General features: G+C 40.7%; 1 protein-coding gene across 2 annotated transcripts in view; it reads right to left on the reverse strand.

Annotated features, from left to right (window-relative positions):
- The window catches only part of LOC142139111 (uncharacterized), a 441,344-nt gene that overhangs the window by 368,273 nt on the left and 53,044 nt on the right, over positions 1-20,027 (reverse strand). For both annotated transcript variants that reach the window (XM_075196426.1, XM_075196427.1), the window contains 2 exons: positions 7,906-7,962; positions 1,913-1,973 (listed from right to left, as the gene is read on the reverse strand). In XM_075196426.1, coding sequence (XP_075052527.1) covers positions 1,913-1,973; positions 7,906-7,962 — 118 coding nt within the window. The remainder of the gene's footprint in view (positions 1-1,912; positions 1,974-7,905; positions 7,963-20,027) is intronic.

Below are 20,027 nucleotides of genomic sequence, written 5' to 3' on the forward strand. Positions count from 1 at the left end.
ATGACCAAAAACTCAAACCGCCCAAATGGGGTGATAAATGCGGACCTTTCACGTGGCTTGGGTGACAATGGGATCTGCAAGTACCCCCTACTAAGATCCATAATGGTAATGTAGTGTGCCTGGGAAAGCTGATCTAGTAGTTCATCTATCCTAGGCATAGGATAAGCATCAAACAATGTGGCGTCATTCAACCTCCTATAGTCTACACCGGGTGCCCCCACATTTCTTGGAGACCAGGACCACCGGGGCAACCCAAGAACTGCGAGACTTTTGAATTACCCCTAGCTGCAGCATCTCATCTATCTCCCTTTTAATGGCTTGAAGCACTTCTAGAGAGGTACGATATGCTGGCTGTCTGAGGGCGGTCTGGTTGCCTGTGTCTACATGATGTGTGACTAAGTGTGTTTTCCAAGGTTTCCCTGTGAAATGAGATGGAGAAGGCCTTAGTGTGTCAGCTAGCTGTTCTATTTGATCATCAGACAGCTCTACACTGCTAAATCCACCAAGGGGTCAGACTCCTGATCACTTTCAGGCAAGCTACACACAGCTAATACACAAGCTTCCCTGTCAGGATAAGCTTTGAGCATGTTGATGTGATATACCTTCTGCCTCTCTTCTTCCCAACTCTTCTTCGTTACAGGATCCCTGGTAACTGTGTACTTGTTGGCCAGGCGATCAGCTTCTTGCGATGTCTTAGGGTCATGACCCACAACCCATTCTCTCACCTCAGCTGGGCACAGTGTGAGGAACTGCTCCAGGAGAATAAGATCCTTTAGCTTATCATAGTCCAGCACCTGCTATCCCTCAATCCATTGATGCATTATGAATGATAATTGCGCTAATAGTCCGACACAGGTATCAGAGGGACTGCACATGGAGTCATAAGGCTTTTTTTAATTGCAACATAATCGTCTAGTTCCTGGGGAAGATCTGCAAATGCTTCCAAAGCTTTCCCCCCAGTCCAGGGGTTAAATAGCTGGCCCACTCACTGGAGTCCAGCTCAAACTGTCGGCAAGTCCTTTCAAATCCCCTCAGGAACAAATCAAGGCCTCCGTCTTTTTCCAACACAGGGAAATGGTTGTGCCTGCCGACTGGCCATTGAGCCTGGCTAGCTCTAATTGTTATTTGCGTTCGGTATGACCTTTAGCAGCCTCCCTGTCTGCTGCAGCGCGGCTTTCGTTTGCAGCGGCATGGCCTTCAGCAGCCTCTTGGAGTTGCTGGATCAGCTACAGCGATGTTACAGGATCAGTATCCTTCAACTGTTTGAGGGCAGCATGCATGCAACTGCCCAGGGTAGGTTCCACACTTGGTTCAACAGAGGAATTTGTGGTAATGTCCAGTGTTAACTGCTCTCCTAAACAAACTAGTCATAGATTTGTCCCTGGGCCTGGCTACTTTCAAAAGACCACTGCCACATGCCTAAGTCAGACTTAGGTGAGTTAACAAAATACACTTTGAAAAGGTTACATAAAATATTCACAGTGTTATACAAAGATTCAACAGAAAATAAAAATAAGTCATTAGATATACTACATTTAGTTACATTAGCATACACTTTAACTTTACGTAAGATAACTTTAAATGGTGTCCATTTTTTTAGACTACTACATGGCTAAAGTAACTTAAAGTCCTAAAGCCACCTTTATTTCATTTTTGGTCTAAGACATTCATATATAATAACCCCAATGATCTTTACAGCACAAAAATGTTTTAATTATGTTTCTCTATAGGAGCCAATAAAAAACAAATACAATTTTTTCTCATTTCAATATACAACAAGCTCCCACAAAACACTACATACACCCACATAATTTAGATAAAAGCAAAATGCTTGCTTCTTTCAACTTGACCAATGGTGTGCTTCCATTGATAAATGTAATTTTACTAAAAAAAAAACCAAAACAAACCTTACCAAAATATGTTAGCCACCACGCTTGAAAATTACAAAGAACACCATCTGGTAACACTTCACTCTGGAAAAGAAAGTTAAAAAGAAAAGTAGTATTTTAACACTCAGAAATGTACAAAGATGATCTGAAGGAACACAATGTCTGAAGAGATATCTGTGAAGATACCGGGTTTTCTGTCCCAATGTTACCCACTTCACGCTGGCTGGCCACCCATGGGTGTCTCACTATGCCAGGGAAGTCTACCCAGTACCTTCTAGGGTTCTCAGTCACTCAGGCAAATACAGTTAGAAAGTATAGCAATACATTTATTGTAATTAAAACAATCACTAGATTATGTACACACAGTAAATAAATGCCAGGCAGGTTTACCACATCATCTGTCCCTTACCCCACTAGCTTAAGGAGTTACAGTCACCTGACTGTCCAGATTTGACGACCCATGGATCTCTCTTAGCTGCATATGTAGACTCTAGTAGAGAGAGAAAACTTAAAACCAGATCTTGCACCTTCCATGAATGAACTCCACCTCCCCCCTGGAGTGGCTCCTTATATCTAGGATCAAATTTCCACAGTGCTTTCCCCTCCCTCGGCAAACCCCTCGGTCTCTCTCTCCTTAAATATTGGTAGGTCCTGGATCAGGGGGTTGGAGAGGAGAGTGGAGATGAGTTGTGCTTCCACAGAAGCCCCCTGCTGGGACGCAGACAAAATGTCTGGACTAGTCCTATGGAGAACAATGGATACTAATTGGCTTCCCCCAACTCTGAAGATAAGATAGCTGTCACAGGGTCCCCAGCTGTTCCATGCTTCCTGTAGAGGAAGGGGGGGGGGGAATAAATGCAGCTCCTGGCCCCGCAACTGTATCCTAGACACCACCTGATATTTACCCATAACCCACCCGGCTTTACTTTAAGGACAATGAATAACAACCTTACTGCCACATCATCAATAACAATACACAATATACATATTTACAATGAGCAACAATGTCCCCTTATCCACATGTAATTAGACAATGTAGTTGTAGTCTGTTGAGCTGGGGAGCAAAAGTAAGGCCTAAAAAAAGTATTTGAATTAATTCACATTATGTGAGACACGAGAAACAGGATGGTTACAGTGTTATCACACTCGTTTCATCACATTACCTCTCCCACTTTTTTAGCTCTTGTTGCCCAGTGGCTCACTTGCCCCAAACAAACCTTTCTCCCCCAAGTCCAAAGTCTCTGGCCTGCTGTGGTTTCACCTGGGTCTGATGGTAAGGCAGCTGTACACAGTTCTTTAATTTCCCACCAGGGTCCCATGGCTGCAGGCATATCATCCTACCCAGCTGGAGTGAGGGCTTTAGGCTGCCATGTGTCATAAGATGAGACAATAATAAAACTGGGCCACCCCGATGCACACATCCGTGGTAGGAGAGTTGTAGTCCAACATCCCTTGGGTGCCCTGTTCACCCTTAAATTCCCAATTGCAAATAGTCTCTTGGCATGTCCTCTGTTTCTGGAGACCAAGCTGCCCTCCCCCACATATTCAAGTTAAAACTGCCAGGGGCCGGAAAACTTTGGGGCTTCTTGTCCGGTTGTTTCTGGCAAAGATCCAATCCACCCTCCCCCAAACACTCAAGGGACAACTGACCAGTGGTACGCAAACGTGGGGGATCCATAATTCTTTGCTGCTGGAGAACCCTCTGTCCCCCTCCCAAACCACTTGTGGGTGCCCCTGTATGTATGTTGGTCCAGTGCAGGCCTCTGGAATGGGGTCCTGGGTCCCCAGATTTAAAGCTGGAGTGTGATGATTCAAAGCTTGTGTGTCACGGCAATAGGGATTCTGGGATCCGTCTCAGGACCTTTGGGACTAGCTGTGGCTGGAGTGTAGAGGAAACTGTGAGGCCGGATGAATGTCTTGCTCATTGAGCTTGATCTAATCCTGTATACTGGATTTTAGGAGGAGGAATGCTGGACTGGACTCCGTACTGAAATAAATCACTGGAATCTGGACCTGATGGACTTGAACCTCAACGTGGGAACAGGGGGGACCTGAACCCATGAACAGAGACTCAGTACCTCCAAAAACTCAGAGACCCAGACAAATATAGTACCACAACTGGGACTGGGTAGACTCAGAACTCAAAAAGAGACTATAAAAGGGGTGGCAACCTCCTGAACAAAATAAGCCTGGAGCTCACATGGGACAACACAGAACTCAGAAGCTGAGGTAGGTCTGGAACTGAAAGTCGGTACCCTGAGACACAGAGATGGCTCCAAAAAGTGGATGACTCAGAAAAACAACCTACTACCCCAGATAGCCAGTTGGAGAGAGAGAGAAATATATTGAGGAGAGGGCGATCCACACAGAGGATAACAGTAGGACTCTGTACACTAGCAGATAGAATGAAGGTGAATCCACATGAGGAATAAATAGCCAAAGCATTTATTTCAGCAGACAGAATAAAGCTGGATTCACACAAAGGGTTAATGGTTTGCAGTTCATATAACACCAACGGGATGAAGCCGAATTCACACAAATGGTTAATGGTTTGAAGTTCATATAACAGCATACACGATGAAGCTTAACTCCCTCACAGGGTTAATGGTAGAAATCCATATAAGAGCAAACAGGGTGAAGCTTAATTCACATGAAGGATTGATGGTTGAGATCTGTATATAGCAGACAGGATGAAGCAGCAAACAAACAGCAACTGTGGTAGTCTGGAACTAGGAAAGTGCTGCACTGCCAATTTGCTGAGTATAGGAGGAGACTCTTGTAGTCTGCAGAGGAAGCCAATTGGTGGATGATATCAGGTGTTCAGACTCCGCAGCATGTTTAGCAAATGTCTCAACCAAGATGGCAGCCTACAGTGCTGCAGACAGAAGTCATGCTTGTCCCAGGATAGAATGCTGCATTTGACCAGGAGGGAGATATACGATGATATGGTACCGCCGAGTGGTGTAAACAGGACGAAGACCCCGATTCGTGACATTGTGGGGCTGGTGAATCTTGCTGTGATAGTGTCCTCTCAGACACCCACTCTGTCAACTCCTCATCTGCCAATTCTGTATAGGGAAAGGTGTAGGAATAGTTTTCCCAGGGCCCCATGGTAGTGGCCCTGACACGACAATTCTTTTATCCTCTCCCATTAATTCTGTAATCATGAATTCTGCTGAGATCATATGTTGAGCAAGTTTATGTTTATGTTTCTCTTCTGTCACAATTGGGTACAGCTGTACATCATTTGCAAGAAAGAGCACACATGAAAAATCCTGCGTTACTTCATTAGATGAAACATTTTCAGAGACCACAGGGGTGGATAACTGGCCTTTTCTGCAATTCTGTTCTAACTAACTCAGACAGTCTCAGGTGCCATTAACACTGGCAAATTATCAGGAGATGCTACTACATGGTACTTACATGGTAGCTCGTTTCCATCCAAGACACAAATTGGGAAGATTTCTCCTAATCCTTTCTGAGGTACAACATCCTCACCAAGCAGTTCTTCTCCAGTCTCCCCCCAAGATAGTAGCTTGGGCAACTGTGTATCAATGGACTTACCCCTGATTAACAGACTGAGCAGCCATTGTTTTTAGAGTGTGAGAAAAAATATTGTAGTTGACATTTTGCAGTATTCAATTCATAGCACTGATGCTACCAGATTTCAGTGACAGTAAGTCCTTTTCGCCATACCTCGTTCTCTGCTTCTTCAAAACTCTGTTGCAGACATTGCATTTGTTCCCAGAGAGATATGTGGGGACCTAAAGTGAACATCTATTTCCTATAGACACTAAAGGCATTGATGGGATTCTCCTGATGTTTTAAAATACGTTTTAGGATATCCCTGTGCGTGCAGTACAGGTATGGTACACCCCAGATTTTGCATTCCATTATCAGCTCCTTCATACTCATTGTCTCTAGTGGTTATGTAGAATCTGCCAATGGGACAGATTCTATTAGTACAATTGCAGGGGATTCATCAGACATGCTGTAACAGTCCATTTCCGACTTGTTTGTACTGCTGATTATTGTTGTAACTGGATTTTTGCCTTGGCCAGATTCTGCATAGTACAAATAACTTAATTTGTAAAATCATCCCATTCTGGTTCATCCTGAAAATACCAGGCACTTGCTTCCTCTTTCAACATTAGGAACACATCCAACAGGTTCTCCAATTTCTCCTGTAGACTGGCTCCTTTCCACATAATAATCTTTGGGCACTCCTCATACCAATAATCCAAAATTGTGGGAGGGTGGTGCAACACATCCATATCCCCATACTGCAGACACTGCTACAGTCCTTCATCCCAGTAAACCTTTCTCCTGGTTGCACTGGACTGCTTCATCCCTTCATTTGGGAACTTTTTCAATACTGGGCTGTGATCTGCTCTCTTCTTCCCAAAGCTCACACCCATTTTACTTCCAGGGATCACCTCACTGTGATTTTCCCTCTTTGAGACATGGTTCCATCTTCCGCTCTCCACTGGTGGGGTGCACCTCCTCTTATCAAATCGTCACTTAGGTGGCATCTTCCCTCGCCTAAAGCCCACAACGCTTCTCGGGACACTTTCCACCTTAAAGCCTTTAGGAGCAAGTTCAGGATAATGTGGTAACTGGTTTCTAGTGCTAACTGCTTTGCAGAGCCCTGGAATGTATCACAATACAGTTCCCCTGCAGCTCTACCCAGAGAGGACCTGGGACTGAGTGACCCCACTGCTTGCCACCAGAAATGTGAAGATACCAGATTTTCTGGCCCAAAGCTACCCACTTCACGCTGGCTGGCCACCCATGGGTGTCTCACTATGCCAGGGAAGTCTACCCAGTACCTTCTAGGGTTCTCAGTCACTCAGTCAAATACAGTTAGAAAGTATAGCAATACATTTATTGTAATTAAAACAATCACTAGATTATGTACACACAGTAAATAAATGCCAGGCAGGTTTACCACATCATCTGTCCCTTACCCCACTAGCTTAAGGAGTTACAGTCACCTGGCTGTTCAGAATTGACGACCCATGGATCTCTCTCAGCTGTATATGTAGACTCTAGTAGAGAACGACAACTCAAAACCAGATCTTGCACCTTCCATGAATGAACTCCACCTCCCCCCTGGAGTGGCTCCTTATATCTAGGATCGAATTTCCACAGTGCTTTCCCCTCCCTCGGCAAACCCCCCGGTCTCTCTCTCCTTAAATATTGGTAGGTCCTGGATCAGGGGGTTGGAGAGGAGAGTGGAGATGAGTTGTGCTTCCACAGAAGCCCCCTGCTGGGACGCAGACAAAATGTCTGGACTAGTCCTATGGAGAACAATGGATACTAATTGGCTTCCCCCAACTCTGAAGATAAGATAGCTGTCAGCCCCTCCTAAAAATAACCCATTACACTACTTTGTGATGTCACAGGGTCCCCAGCTGTTCCATGCTTCCTGTAGAGGAAGGAGGGGGGGAATGAAAGCAGCTCCAGGCCCCTCACCTGTATCCTGGACACCACCTGATCTTTACCCATAACCCACCCGGCTTCACTTTAAGGACAATGAATAATAAACTCACTGCCACATCATCAATATATAATACACAATATACATATTTACAATGAGCTACAATGTCCCCTTATTCACATGTAATTAGACAATGTAGTTGTAGTCTGCTGAGCTGGGGAACAAAAGCAAGGGCTATAAAAAGAACTTGCTATAATCCACATTATGTGACAAACAAAAAACAGGATGGTCACAGTGTTATCACACTCATTTCGTCATATATAATTGGCCAAACAACAAGGTGACTGTTTAAGCATATACCAAGACGTGGACAATCAATCTGTGCTGAATGATGGACTGTAAACATTGTCTGGTAGTTGGGAGAACAACACCTCTGCTACAATGTGTATGTTTTGTTGTTTTTATGGTCACTTACTTACTATTTGAAGCTGACCAGTAATGGCGCCAATTGACTATTCAAGTTACTAAATATACCCACATGTAAAACAAAATAAGAACAAGCTACGGAAATCTTACCATAATGTAAGCAATGCTGTCAAAGAAAGCTGCAACAGCCAAACTGAGAATCATTTTCTGTGAATGATAAGAGGTGTTACACATTAGTCCAAAAAACAAGATAAGCATCACTATTTATATTTCAATGATATTTAAAAGGGTATGTATTTTTTAATTTGCTTGGAAGACTAATGAAAGACATTTTGCCAGCATTTGTCTCTATCATTTAAATCCAGATTTCCTCAGTCAACGAAAGTCAGTTAATTAAAGGCTGGAAAATAAGGCAATATATTTGCAGTCTAAAATTATGAGAAGCAATAGAGGTGATTGATATGGAACAAGGGACGGAGAAGACTCATTTCATAGATCCAATATATTCAAATTTATGGAGAGGTGGGAGCACATACATGCAATTTCTCAGTACAATTATAATAATGATTGCATGTAATCAGATTCCATTCCTTTAAGTGTGTGTCTTGAAAATCTCAGGTTTAATATTCAAGAAGAAGCTTCATTCAACCCAGAAGGAAAAAATGGCAATATCTATATTTGTGATATGTAACTACTAGTTTTATTTTCCAAACACGTAAAATACGTACATACAAACTGAATGCAAAGAAAAGAGAGAAGGAGCAAATCAAAAGACATCGTCATCAGCTATTTATATAGGCCACTAATTGCGCAGCGCTGTACAGAAAACGCACTCATATCAGTCCCTGCCCCATTAGAGCTTACAGTCTAAGTTCCCTATCATACACAGAGACCGAGAGAGGCTAAGGTCAATTTAAAAGCAGCCAATTAACCTACTATTATCTTCTTGGACTGTGGGAGGAAACCGGCGCACCTGTAGGTAACCCACGCAAACTCAGTGAGAACATACAAACTTCACACAGATAAAGCCATGGTCAGAAATCGAACTCATGATCCCAGTGTTGTGAGGCAGATGTGCTAACCACTAAGTCACCATGCTGCCCACAGGAGACAAACAATAAATAAATATGATATTGGGGTCTATTTATCAAGACACCTCTGTTATGAATATTTTCTATTGTTCTTTATCGCATCAATGGAAAAAATTTTCTCAAGCAATTTAGAATTTGAAGCCGAGCAACCCATGTTGCACTGAAAGAGGGGCAAATACTGCATGCTTTTGCGTAATGCACATACATAATGGCCAGCTCTATTTTTACACTGCATTCCACAGTTTGTGCTAGGTTGTGTTTATCAAAGCAGCACCGCTTCATTAAGGAGTTGAGTAGTCAGCACTTCAGATTCATGCTTTGGGAAGTTATTTCAGGTCTCTCTTTGGCTATTGCTGTGTTATTCCCTTGGCCACTGTCAGTTTCAACTCCTTCCACTGCTGACCTGTGCTGTTCATCTCAGGTCATCAGAGACTCTTTCTTCTCATCTCTCTTCATCTCGCCTCTCTTCAATGGATAGAGAATGTCAATGCCTTTTGTTTGACATAGGATCGCAAGATCAGCCTTGGATATTGCACTGTACTTGGACATCCTGTGCTGCAGTTACTCTTCTCCTGCTTAACTTAGCTCTCTCAAACTGGTCTTTGAAATACTGTCTGTGATTATCTCACCCGCTGCCACCAGTGCCAGGATGGCCTTACTCTGACATAGTGTATGGCTGGTACCAGTGGTTTTACTGATTCGACTTGGTATTACTTTTATCACCAGGAACCTGCTGTTACTGTCCACTACTGGTGTTCCTTGATCACTAGACATTCACATACCATAAGTGCCAACTGTCCACCACCAACCTCATTCATCACACCTGGAACCACTTATAGATGTTGTGTATTGCTACTGCAGCACCTCTTTGATGGTTGACAGTCTAGATGTTTTGAACACCTTCTAACAGTGTATTCTTCCCCCCTATTGAAAAACTGAAAGGGCAGGGGAATATATAGTCTCCTCTCCACCCTGGCACCAGTAAATCTGGGTGATTTCATCTGTAAATATCCCACCCAAAATGTTCATGAATTAAACTCTTCCTTCATTGCATTTCTGGACATTAACCCTTCTGGCAACAACACTGGACTTTAATTGTGAGGGGAATGGGGAACACAGCCACAGGCATAATCACTGGTGACTGTAGATTGGGTTAATTCCGAAAGGGAAATATAGCATTGTTAATATTTTCTGGTTTACAGTGCTTCATTCTGATCATCACTTCTATTACAGTCTGATCGGTCATCTTATCCCAGACACCCAGTACAGTTCTACAGACCTCGTAATGAGCCGATACAAAGACCACCTAGGGAAAGGGATGACCTTAAGACAGTATTTCCTAGAAAAGAGGATCCCAATGAGGAACAGGCTCTTTCAGGGAAAACTTAACATATAAACATCATATTTTACATTAATACACAGTAGCTACATGGCAGCATTTAAAAATACTGAAGAGGTGCCTCTGGCATTCTTTGATATGAGTGGGGTTCTCAGGCAGTCTAAACCTTTATTAGTAATGCCTGGTATCCTCACTCTTGTCACACAAACCGGACCCCCATACCAGCACTTCATCTTTTGAGGTCTCAAACCTGTGAATGTCCCACTACAATTACTGGGAGGAATGTGATCATAAAGTTATTTTGCACAGAATGTATATTACTGTAAAAAATGTATTATCACAAATACTGAAAAAAAGATTTACATTGTAATCCCCATCTCACCAATTTTATTTCGCCTTGCTGTATAAATCATGAATACTATTGTATTGACTTTGTAGTAAAGATAATAAATACAGTTTTCATTTGACAGATCAGGTACAATAATCAAATACATATATGGATTGCTTTTTCGTCAGTTCCTGGTTAATGCTATATAAAAGAGCTTTCATGCTAAAATATAGCACACTATGTCTGGTGAACTGAAACTCTGTACATTATGGCCATGGCTGCAATTAGAAACTGCGGGGGCCAATACTAAGTAATCTGGCAGCAGTCAGCAGTCCCCCCCCCCCCCCCCACAGGGCCATCTAAACAACATTATGTGCCCCTGGGCAAAGCAGTGCACCGGGGTCCATATTATTTATATATATATGTGTATATATATATATATATATATATATATATATATATATATATATATATATATATATATATATATATATATATATATATATATATATATAGTGTGTGTGTACAAAAAAAGTGATGTATATATACACATACATTTTTTTTTCAAATCCCCCTTAACTTACCTTTCAACCGATTTGTTCTCCGAGTCTGATCCCCTTCTCTTCTTCGTCGCTGTCGCTGATCTGTGCTCCTCCATGCTTTGCTTGCAGTGAATATCGGGCATGATAACATTATCACGTCCGACATTCACTGCGAGCGCAACATGGAAGAGGGGGACCAGGGAGGGAGCCGGATTGACCACAAAAGGTATGTTTTTTTTTTGTTTGTTTTTTTACAGGAATCCTAACTCGGACACACCTGCCCGCTAGCCCCCGGGCACCTGCCCATCGTGCCCAGTCGGAAAGACGGCCCTGCCCCCCCCTTCCTTTTCGTTGTACATGCCCCCTCCCTCCCTTATCACAGTAAATGCCCCCTGCCTCTGCACATTCCAGTATGTCTCCCCCCGCCCTCCCTTTCACAGTAAATGCTCCTCCCATCCTTTCTCATTAAAGTAAATATTCCACTCACCCCCTCAGCACAGTAAATGCCCCCATTCCTATGCACAGTATATGTCCCCTCCCCCATCAAAGTAAATGCCCAATTCTTCTTCACATTAAATATTTCCTTCCTCTGTACAGTACAAGCTTGTACTTTGTGTGTAATATATATAAATATAAATATATATATATATATATATATATATCTATATATATATATATATATATATATATATATCTATATATATATATATATATATATATATATATCTATATATATATATATATATATATATATATATATCTATATATCTATCTCTGAGATAGGCCGGCTATACATAGTCCAGACATCTAGCTGTCTTCTCTAATCACTACAATAAAACTTGTCAGGTAGTCAAGTCTACTGTTGCTTTTATATATTGGTACAACAAAATTTCAACTCTACAAAACAGTTGATACACAGGCATAGAGGGACTCGTACAGAGTTGACTTATGCCTGTTTGATTAGCGTAAAATACGCAAATGTATACTGCACATGCTCACAAAAAAATGTATGCCTACGTCTAGTATAGAGATTTGGTACTTGTGCTTCCTTAACTGTAAATAAGTAGGACAGGGGAAGGAAGGGAAGGGGTAGGGGTGTGCAAACACAGACTGAATACAGTAAGGGAGTGTTTGAATTATTGCGAAATGAGACAGACCTGCATGAAGATGTATGAACGCCTGTCAATAGCCTATCAATTGCCGATACCTGAGAGTTGGTAGAAATACACACTGATGATGGTCGCCAGCAGTAGTTAACTGCTTTACTACTTCTGACTGGTTGATTGCAAATTCACCTCTGAAGCTGATAGGTGAAGCTTCACTGATGCATATACTATACACTGTGCATATACTATATGAATGTGTGGGCATATTTTAAAATTAATATTTTTGCTACTTTCATTCATAGAGGAAGATTATATCTACATAATTATACAGAATTTTTTAAATTCAAATCAAGCCTATGAGAGAATATGTTTTTTCGCTATCAAAACAAATGTTAAAAACTTTTCTTGTGCTTATGATGTGGTTATGTGCAAGTATATCTGGGTGTAAGTACTCCTGACGTAAACCTAGTGCCTATGCTACTGTTGCAGAGCAGGATGTATCTTGAGATGTCTATGCCATATGGGCGCTAATGTGCTATTTTTAAGTGACACTTTTTAGAACTCAGTATCAGCCCCATAGAGAAATTGATCACTAAAAAGACTTGACAGAAAATGAATGAATACAAGTGTTTGTAAATTATCTTATCAATTGGATGTATGAAAAAAATAAAAAATAATAATGAAAAAAAAAATCAAGTTGACATCTTGAAAGCCTTGTGGAGTGGTTGCTGTGTTCAACATATTGTGAATATAGATGCCATGCACCTAAAATGTGCTGCAAAATTTAAGTAGGAATAGGGCCAAAAGTTTATTTTTTCTTACATTAAACAACTTGTAATAGTATAACTTGATATTTTTTTTGCGGAGAGAAAGATTGTCTTTTGTACTTATTCATAACCAAAAGTCATCTGGGAAGTCAAAGGAGTCTTTGTTAGCAATCTGGAAACAATACTGTGTACAAAGTGAGTCTTTAACAAACCATGCGCCACCTGTGCCCCTTAAATAAAATTGGATTGGCTGTAAACTCGTTGCTAGGAAACTGATCTCTCTATAGCTTGTAACAGCAAATTGCAGTATCATTCAGGTGCATCATTTCTACTCTGTACATATGCAATATCTCTACTTTACTGGAATCTCCAAGACAGGCTGTCTCTTACTATTGTTGAACTATGATTACCAAAGCATTTTGGCCAGTAAACACCTACTTAAATTAGCTAGCAGAAAACTTTGAGAGCTATAAGTAAACAAATAATTATCAGCTGGAGAAATTTCGGCCACTTTATAACTGCCACAAAGAGCTCAAAAAGTTAAATATACTTCATAAATTTGGGAATCGATTGTTGGTGACAGTGTATTCTTAACAGATCCTGTAACCTGAAAATGCTTCCTTTACTAAATTGTGACTAGTAAATGGAGATGCATGAGCTAGCCATCTATTTATGTTATCACACTTTGAAAGCTATGAGCTGTGTTTGCTGTCTTTTTTGGTCTTTTTCAGGCCCGATCCTGCCCCATTGACATCACCTTTCCAAATGATCTCACACCATTTGGTAAATTTATCAAGCTGTGAGTTTCCAGCGGGTTTTGAAAGTGGAGATGTTGCCTAGAGAAATTAATTAGATTCTAGTTATCATTTTGTAGAATAAATAATAACTAGAATCTGATTGGTTGCTATAGGCAACATCTCCACTTTTCAAACCCGCTGGAAACTCACAGCTTGATACAATTACACCCATATCTCAATGCTATACACCAAACAATTGTATAATGAGAGGATTATCACAATTGTAAGCTTAACAGGAGAGCCTTGTGAGAAAAACACAACAGAATCAATGGTAACCCATAAGGCTGTAAAGGGAAATCAGCAATTTTGCAGTACCGTAATAACAAAAAAAATGCGGAGCCGCAATGTTGTGGCTTAATTGAATATTCCCCTTAGTAACAGCGCCACCAGCTGTCCCTCCAGTCTTGTCACTCAAATAGCATTAAAGGATATATTTACTAAACTGCGGGTTTGCAAAATTGGAGATGTTGCCTATTGTAACCAGATTGTAGTCATCATTTATTTAGTACATTATACAAAAGGACAGCTGGCATCTGATTGGTTGCTATAGGCAAAATCTCCACTTTTTCAAATCCACAGTTTAGTAAATATACCCCTAAATCTCAGTCTGTTGTATTATCTCAACAGTTCATATGTAATTTAAATAAAATATGGTCTCTGCTTTTTCATTTCTATTTCCCTACATTTAGTTACATCAGTCAGAGAATGGTACTGCGCATAACAGATTCTGCATGTGCCTATTCACCACCCAATCACCCATTTACAAGATTCCTAAGTTTACTAAAACACAAGTTAGTTAAATGTTGAAGTCAAAAAAATTTAAATGTTTAATTTCCACTCATGTACAACAATTATGAACCCCTACTGTCAAATAAAAGGATATTAGAAGTCACCTTGGAGTTTAGGGCATTGTATAAAAGTATCTGGAAAGCCTCTATTGCTTTTAATACCCTTATGTTTAAAAGTATGATGAAAATTTTCCGCAATGTAACCAAGCACAGTCATTGTAGACTTGAGGAATGTCTCAAGAATCCAAATGTAGTCAAGTAGCTATCTGTCCCCACTCTACCATTGTGTAATAGACAGTATACAAAAGCAATGTAATTGGGATAAAGTCATTCTAAAAGTTCTAGTAAGTAGCAAACATTACAAAGAAAGCTTTAAAAACATTCACTAATAAGATTTGGCCAAGATCCACATATGGCTAAATTTATTAGTGATGTATCTTTTATAAAATAAAGATGTGCTGATGAAAGTAATTCAGTTAATATGCTACCACAACATTAAGGTCATACTTTTAGGGCTCTCTTTATTTTAAGTGTCACATTTATATATTTTAAAGTTGATCTTGTGTGCATAACAAAAGCTTGTTATAGTAATTTCAGCCTGTAGGTGGGTACATAATAGCAAATAGACAGTAACATATAAGAAACACTTACTATCACCAATCTGCCCCTTCAAAACAAAATGTCAATTTACAGTGCTAATGTATGAGCAGTGGAACAAAACCAAACGTGAGTATCAAATGTTTTTTGTCTTGCGCTGTATTTTTTTTCTGCCTCACAAACACCCCCACCCCCTTGTGTCACTACAAAAAGAATTTATGAAAGAGGTTTAAAAAGAATGACAAAATATTAACAATGGATTCATAAAGTGACAGAACAAAAAAAAAAAATAACAAATTAAATTGCTGATGTAATCATATTAGTCAAAATGTTTTAGTACTGTAGAAAATGCACCTAATGAGCATTTTATCCAGTATTCTTAATACTTTTTTTATATCTTCATGCTACTATGCAAATGAGAAAAAAAGTACACAATTACAAGCTTTAAATTATTCACACTGAATAAAATGCCATGTATCGCACAGAATGTGTGTTGTTGGTTTTGGAGATTCACAGCTTGCTAACCATTAGCTGTATTGAAGTACAGAGATGATACGCTGACAGCACGCACTTCCAAATGACTTTCAAAACAATGGTTTGATGTACAGTTCAAACAATAGATACACGGACAGCAGACACTTGGGGACTCAACCAAAACAAACTGCTTTTAAATCAGTAAAATATTTTTAACTGCCCAGGTATTATAGTAAACCTATTGAATGGAAATTAGGGCAATTGTTGAACTTCATTACCACTAAGAGATTATTCTGTAACAGAGAAGAAACAAAGACATTTTAATGCAAAATAAAATATAATAGAAAAGAAACAAAAAGACACATTGAAGTAATTATTTAAGTTTATGTGTTGACCATATTATTGAAGCTGTAGATCATTTTTTGTAATACATTTCGTAATACTGTAGCCATCTAATCAATTTGTCGGTATTGTAGGTAGACAAATTATGAAGAAGTACTGGAAATGGGGGTAATGAGGTCACGTAGTGTAAAGTACTGCATTACTACGGGTAATCCTGGGATTATTTCGAGATAACAGTTGAAAGGATTTGCAGTTACAGAGCAGAGAATGTCATCTCTACAGAGGGAAATTCACCACAATCAGCTGCATGCATGGTGGTACAAGAGAAAGCTGCCAAAATCAGACTGTTCATTGGTCACAATAAATGAAGTGATTCGACAGCAGATCTTGCAGTCGACTAGACACTGCCAAATCCCAGTTATTGATAACTGATCTGAACGTTCAAAGATTTAGAACCAACTGCTTAAGCTACGAGACCATCGTAAGACCATAGTAAAAAGGTTTATAATTATTTTTTTTAAAAAATCAAGACACTCAACCTCTAACATATTAAGGACAACCGGGATGCCCCCATGATTGCTGATTAGAATAGTTACTGATGACAGAAGCTTCACTCTCAGCTGTTCTGGTTTAGGAACTGTTAGGAGGTTTCTCCCACTAACTACCGCAAGCAGACAAAACGCACAACTGCCACTGGTATGTGCAGTAATGTGGGGGTGTTTTTAGGGGAAGATCTTGGGGATTGCATAGAACTTCAGAAGCACTAGGCACATCCCTGTAAGAATGAACCTCAACCTCCCCCCCCCCCCCCCCAATGTGGTGTGAACACTTCAGATTTTCATCAGTAAATTTCTTTATTTACACATTTATATTATTGGGAGGTATGGACAAAGTTTTACTGATCCAGTTGAGCTCGTTATATTCCTCATCATCACCATTTATTTCCATAGCGCCACTAATTACGCAGCGCTGTACAGAGAACTCACATCAGTCCCTGCCCCTGTGGGGCTTACAGTTTAAATTGCCTAACACTGTTAGCAGTCGCCGCGGGCACCGCCGCGACTCTCACCTTCCTCCTGCAGGAGTCCCGGCCGTCGCTATGACGACCGGGACGTCATTTCCGGGATCTACCCGACGCCAACAGCAGTAGCGCCGCGTCCCGGCGGCTGGGGACAGCCAGGCGCGTGTGCAAGAATAAACAAGCCTGTGGGCTAACTAAGTAATTATTACAGTCAGTACCCCTGTCCATGTGACTTAGTGTCAGGCTCTGATTGGCTGGTACCGGTATTTAAGGCAGTGAGGTCTGCAGCCTCACTGCCGGTTATAGCTTCTGTTACCCAGTCTGCTGACCTGCTTTGTTCCTGTTCCTGTCTATTGAACTTCTACTGATCTCCCGTGTATGACCCTTGGCTTGGATTTGGACTTTGCTTGTGTATCCCGTGACCCTGACCCTTGGCCTGTTTACCAATTCTCCTGTTTGCCTGTGACCCTTGACCCCAGCCCGTTATCTGGACTTGCTACCTGCTGCCGGCCCTTGACCTCTGCGTGGACCACACTCCGCTTGCCTGGGTTCTCCCCAGCCGGTACACACTTCACGACCCTCTGTCAGTCTGCAGCCCAGCCTGTCCCCACCATCAGGGGCTCCAGTGAACAGCTGATTGGCAGAGTAGACTCCGGGTTGTGTTGTGCCGGCTGGAGGGGTTCCTAACAAACACACACACACAGACAGACACACAGACTAGGGTCAATTTGTTAGCAGACAATTACCCTACCAGTATGTTTTGAAGTGGCACCTGGAGGAAACCCACGCAAATACGGGCAGAACATAAAATTAAATGTTTCAGCTGCTACTAATTAAATAAAAAGCCCATTCCATATTCGGCCGAGTACACACTACAATATTTTCCAACCACTGTGTTATGTACAACGATTGTACCAACGACTGAAGGAAAAAAAAAGTCCAGATCAGCATGTCAATTCACGTGTACACTATATATGTTTTAAAAGATATACCTTCAGATCTGTGCGTTTCAACTGTCATAACCGTTGGCTGAAAAGATCACGACTCTGTAAACTCTTGGAGATCATGAGTGCATACACACTGCAGTATTGGAACAACATTGAAACGAGATTTATAGTTCTGCTGAACAATCAAATGGAACGATTGGCACTTTGGAACGACTATCGTTCATTGTTCAAGTATACACACTAATTCGATATTGGCCCGAACGGTCGTTTATCGCTCAATTGACCCAATAGTCAGCTAAAAAACCTGTAGTGTGTACAAAGCCTTAGACTGTGAGGGCTGCAGCAGATACAATCTCTTTTGATATTATACTTATAGGTTATGTACAGCAGAGTTACTACTCTCCCGGAATGTCCAAGGAGATCCCTGGATTAGGGGAAGTCATCCTTTACGACTCTGAAAGGCGGAATACAGTTATTGCCTCTGAGCAAATAGGATTAATTATATATTATATCAATCTTTTTATGATATTTTGATATTATATGCTCCTATTAATTAATAGAAGCATATAATACTAGTTACTAATTAATAGGTTAATTCATAATATCAGGGGATGAGAACAATAGTTTGTTATTTAATTAGTCTCCCCAAAACATTCTGTAAAATGATGCAATTGTGGCATTGATACCCCCACCGCACCCTCTTAGTACTTGCACTTCACAGCCCCTCCCCTCCAGGATTTCCGAGAAGGAAGAAAAAAAAAAAAGAAGTTGGCAAGAATGGTTTAGGGCAGGCCTGTCCAACCTGCGGCCCTCCAGGTGTTGTGAAACTACAAGCCCCAGGATGCTTTGCTGGTAGACAACCAGTTGATAGCTGGAAGGGCATGCTGGGACTTGTAGTTTCTCAACATCTGGAGGGCCGCAGGTTGGACAGGCCTGGTTTAGGGAGTCACTAGAAATGCAGGTAACAGGGACGAGATGGCCTAAATCACTGTGTACCAGTATTGTTTGTATATTTTTTCCATAATTGTAAACAAGCTCAGCTCATTAGACGAGCATAGTCCAAGGACATGCAGTGTATACAGTTATCAATGATACTGCATAAAATATGCTTAGGCACAGTGCTGTATTCTGCTTTATTATGGCACATAGATCTGCTCACTGTGTGTACCAGCAAGTCCAGCTCTGTTTTTACATGTGTTGAACTTTCATGTTTGTGCTTGCTCAGCAGACTGTACACATGCGCAGAACACTAATGAGACAATGAGTGTGTGACAATGATTTTGTATCTATTATTGTAATATAAAACTATGTGTATTTTTTTGCCACACAGAAAAAGCTTGGTGTATTTAAACAGGTAGAAAATTACAAAATTTTTCAGTTACTCTTCTAAAACATTTTCAACAAGTAGTATAAACAATAGTTTATAATAGCCATTTCTAATGGCATACATGGACTCATTTCATCACAATAATGAATGCATTGGCTTCAAACATGTATGAAGTGACAGTATTTAAAAGGATTCTAACCTCAACATTTATTTTGTGCAGGATAGTAAAAGAAAAAATATTGCCTTTTTTTATGTTTTATCTTTTGATGAAGACATCTTTGTGGGAGAGTGAGAATTATAAACAGACAGCCAGTTTCATTTATTGAATAAATTGCACTACACAGATTAAAACAAATGTCTGATTGGTTGTTAGTTTTAGCATGAACGTGCACTAATATCATGTATATATTTTTTTTCAACATACCGTGCACATTTTCTATACCTATCTTGCTGTAATGTTATAAGAATTTAAACTTTCTGTACCCACTAAGTTAATAGATCGGGCTTGATTCAGAGTTAAACTCAACTTTAGCTAAATTTACGGCAACAAAAATGCACACGCAAAAACAGTGTGTTTCAGACCATATGCTTTGCAAATACACAGACAAAATCGAATAATATATGCAGAAAGCACCCAGCAGTTTCAGAGGTGAAATCGCAATCAGCCAATCAAAAGCGCTACTGCAGGCAATCTCCAGGGCCTGATCAACCAACCAACACGGCAGCATTTATGTTTGTTTTTTTTACTATTGATTATGTGCACATGGAGGAGCGCCTCCCCTCTCCTCCTACCCACTTCTTCCCTC

Source organism: Mixophyes fleayi, chromosome 2 (assembly GCF_038048845.1).
Source record: "Mixophyes fleayi isolate aMixFle1 chromosome 2, aMixFle1.hap1, whole genome shotgun sequence".
NCBI lineage: Eukaryota > Metazoa > Chordata > Amphibia > Anura > Limnodynastidae > Mixophyes > Mixophyes fleayi.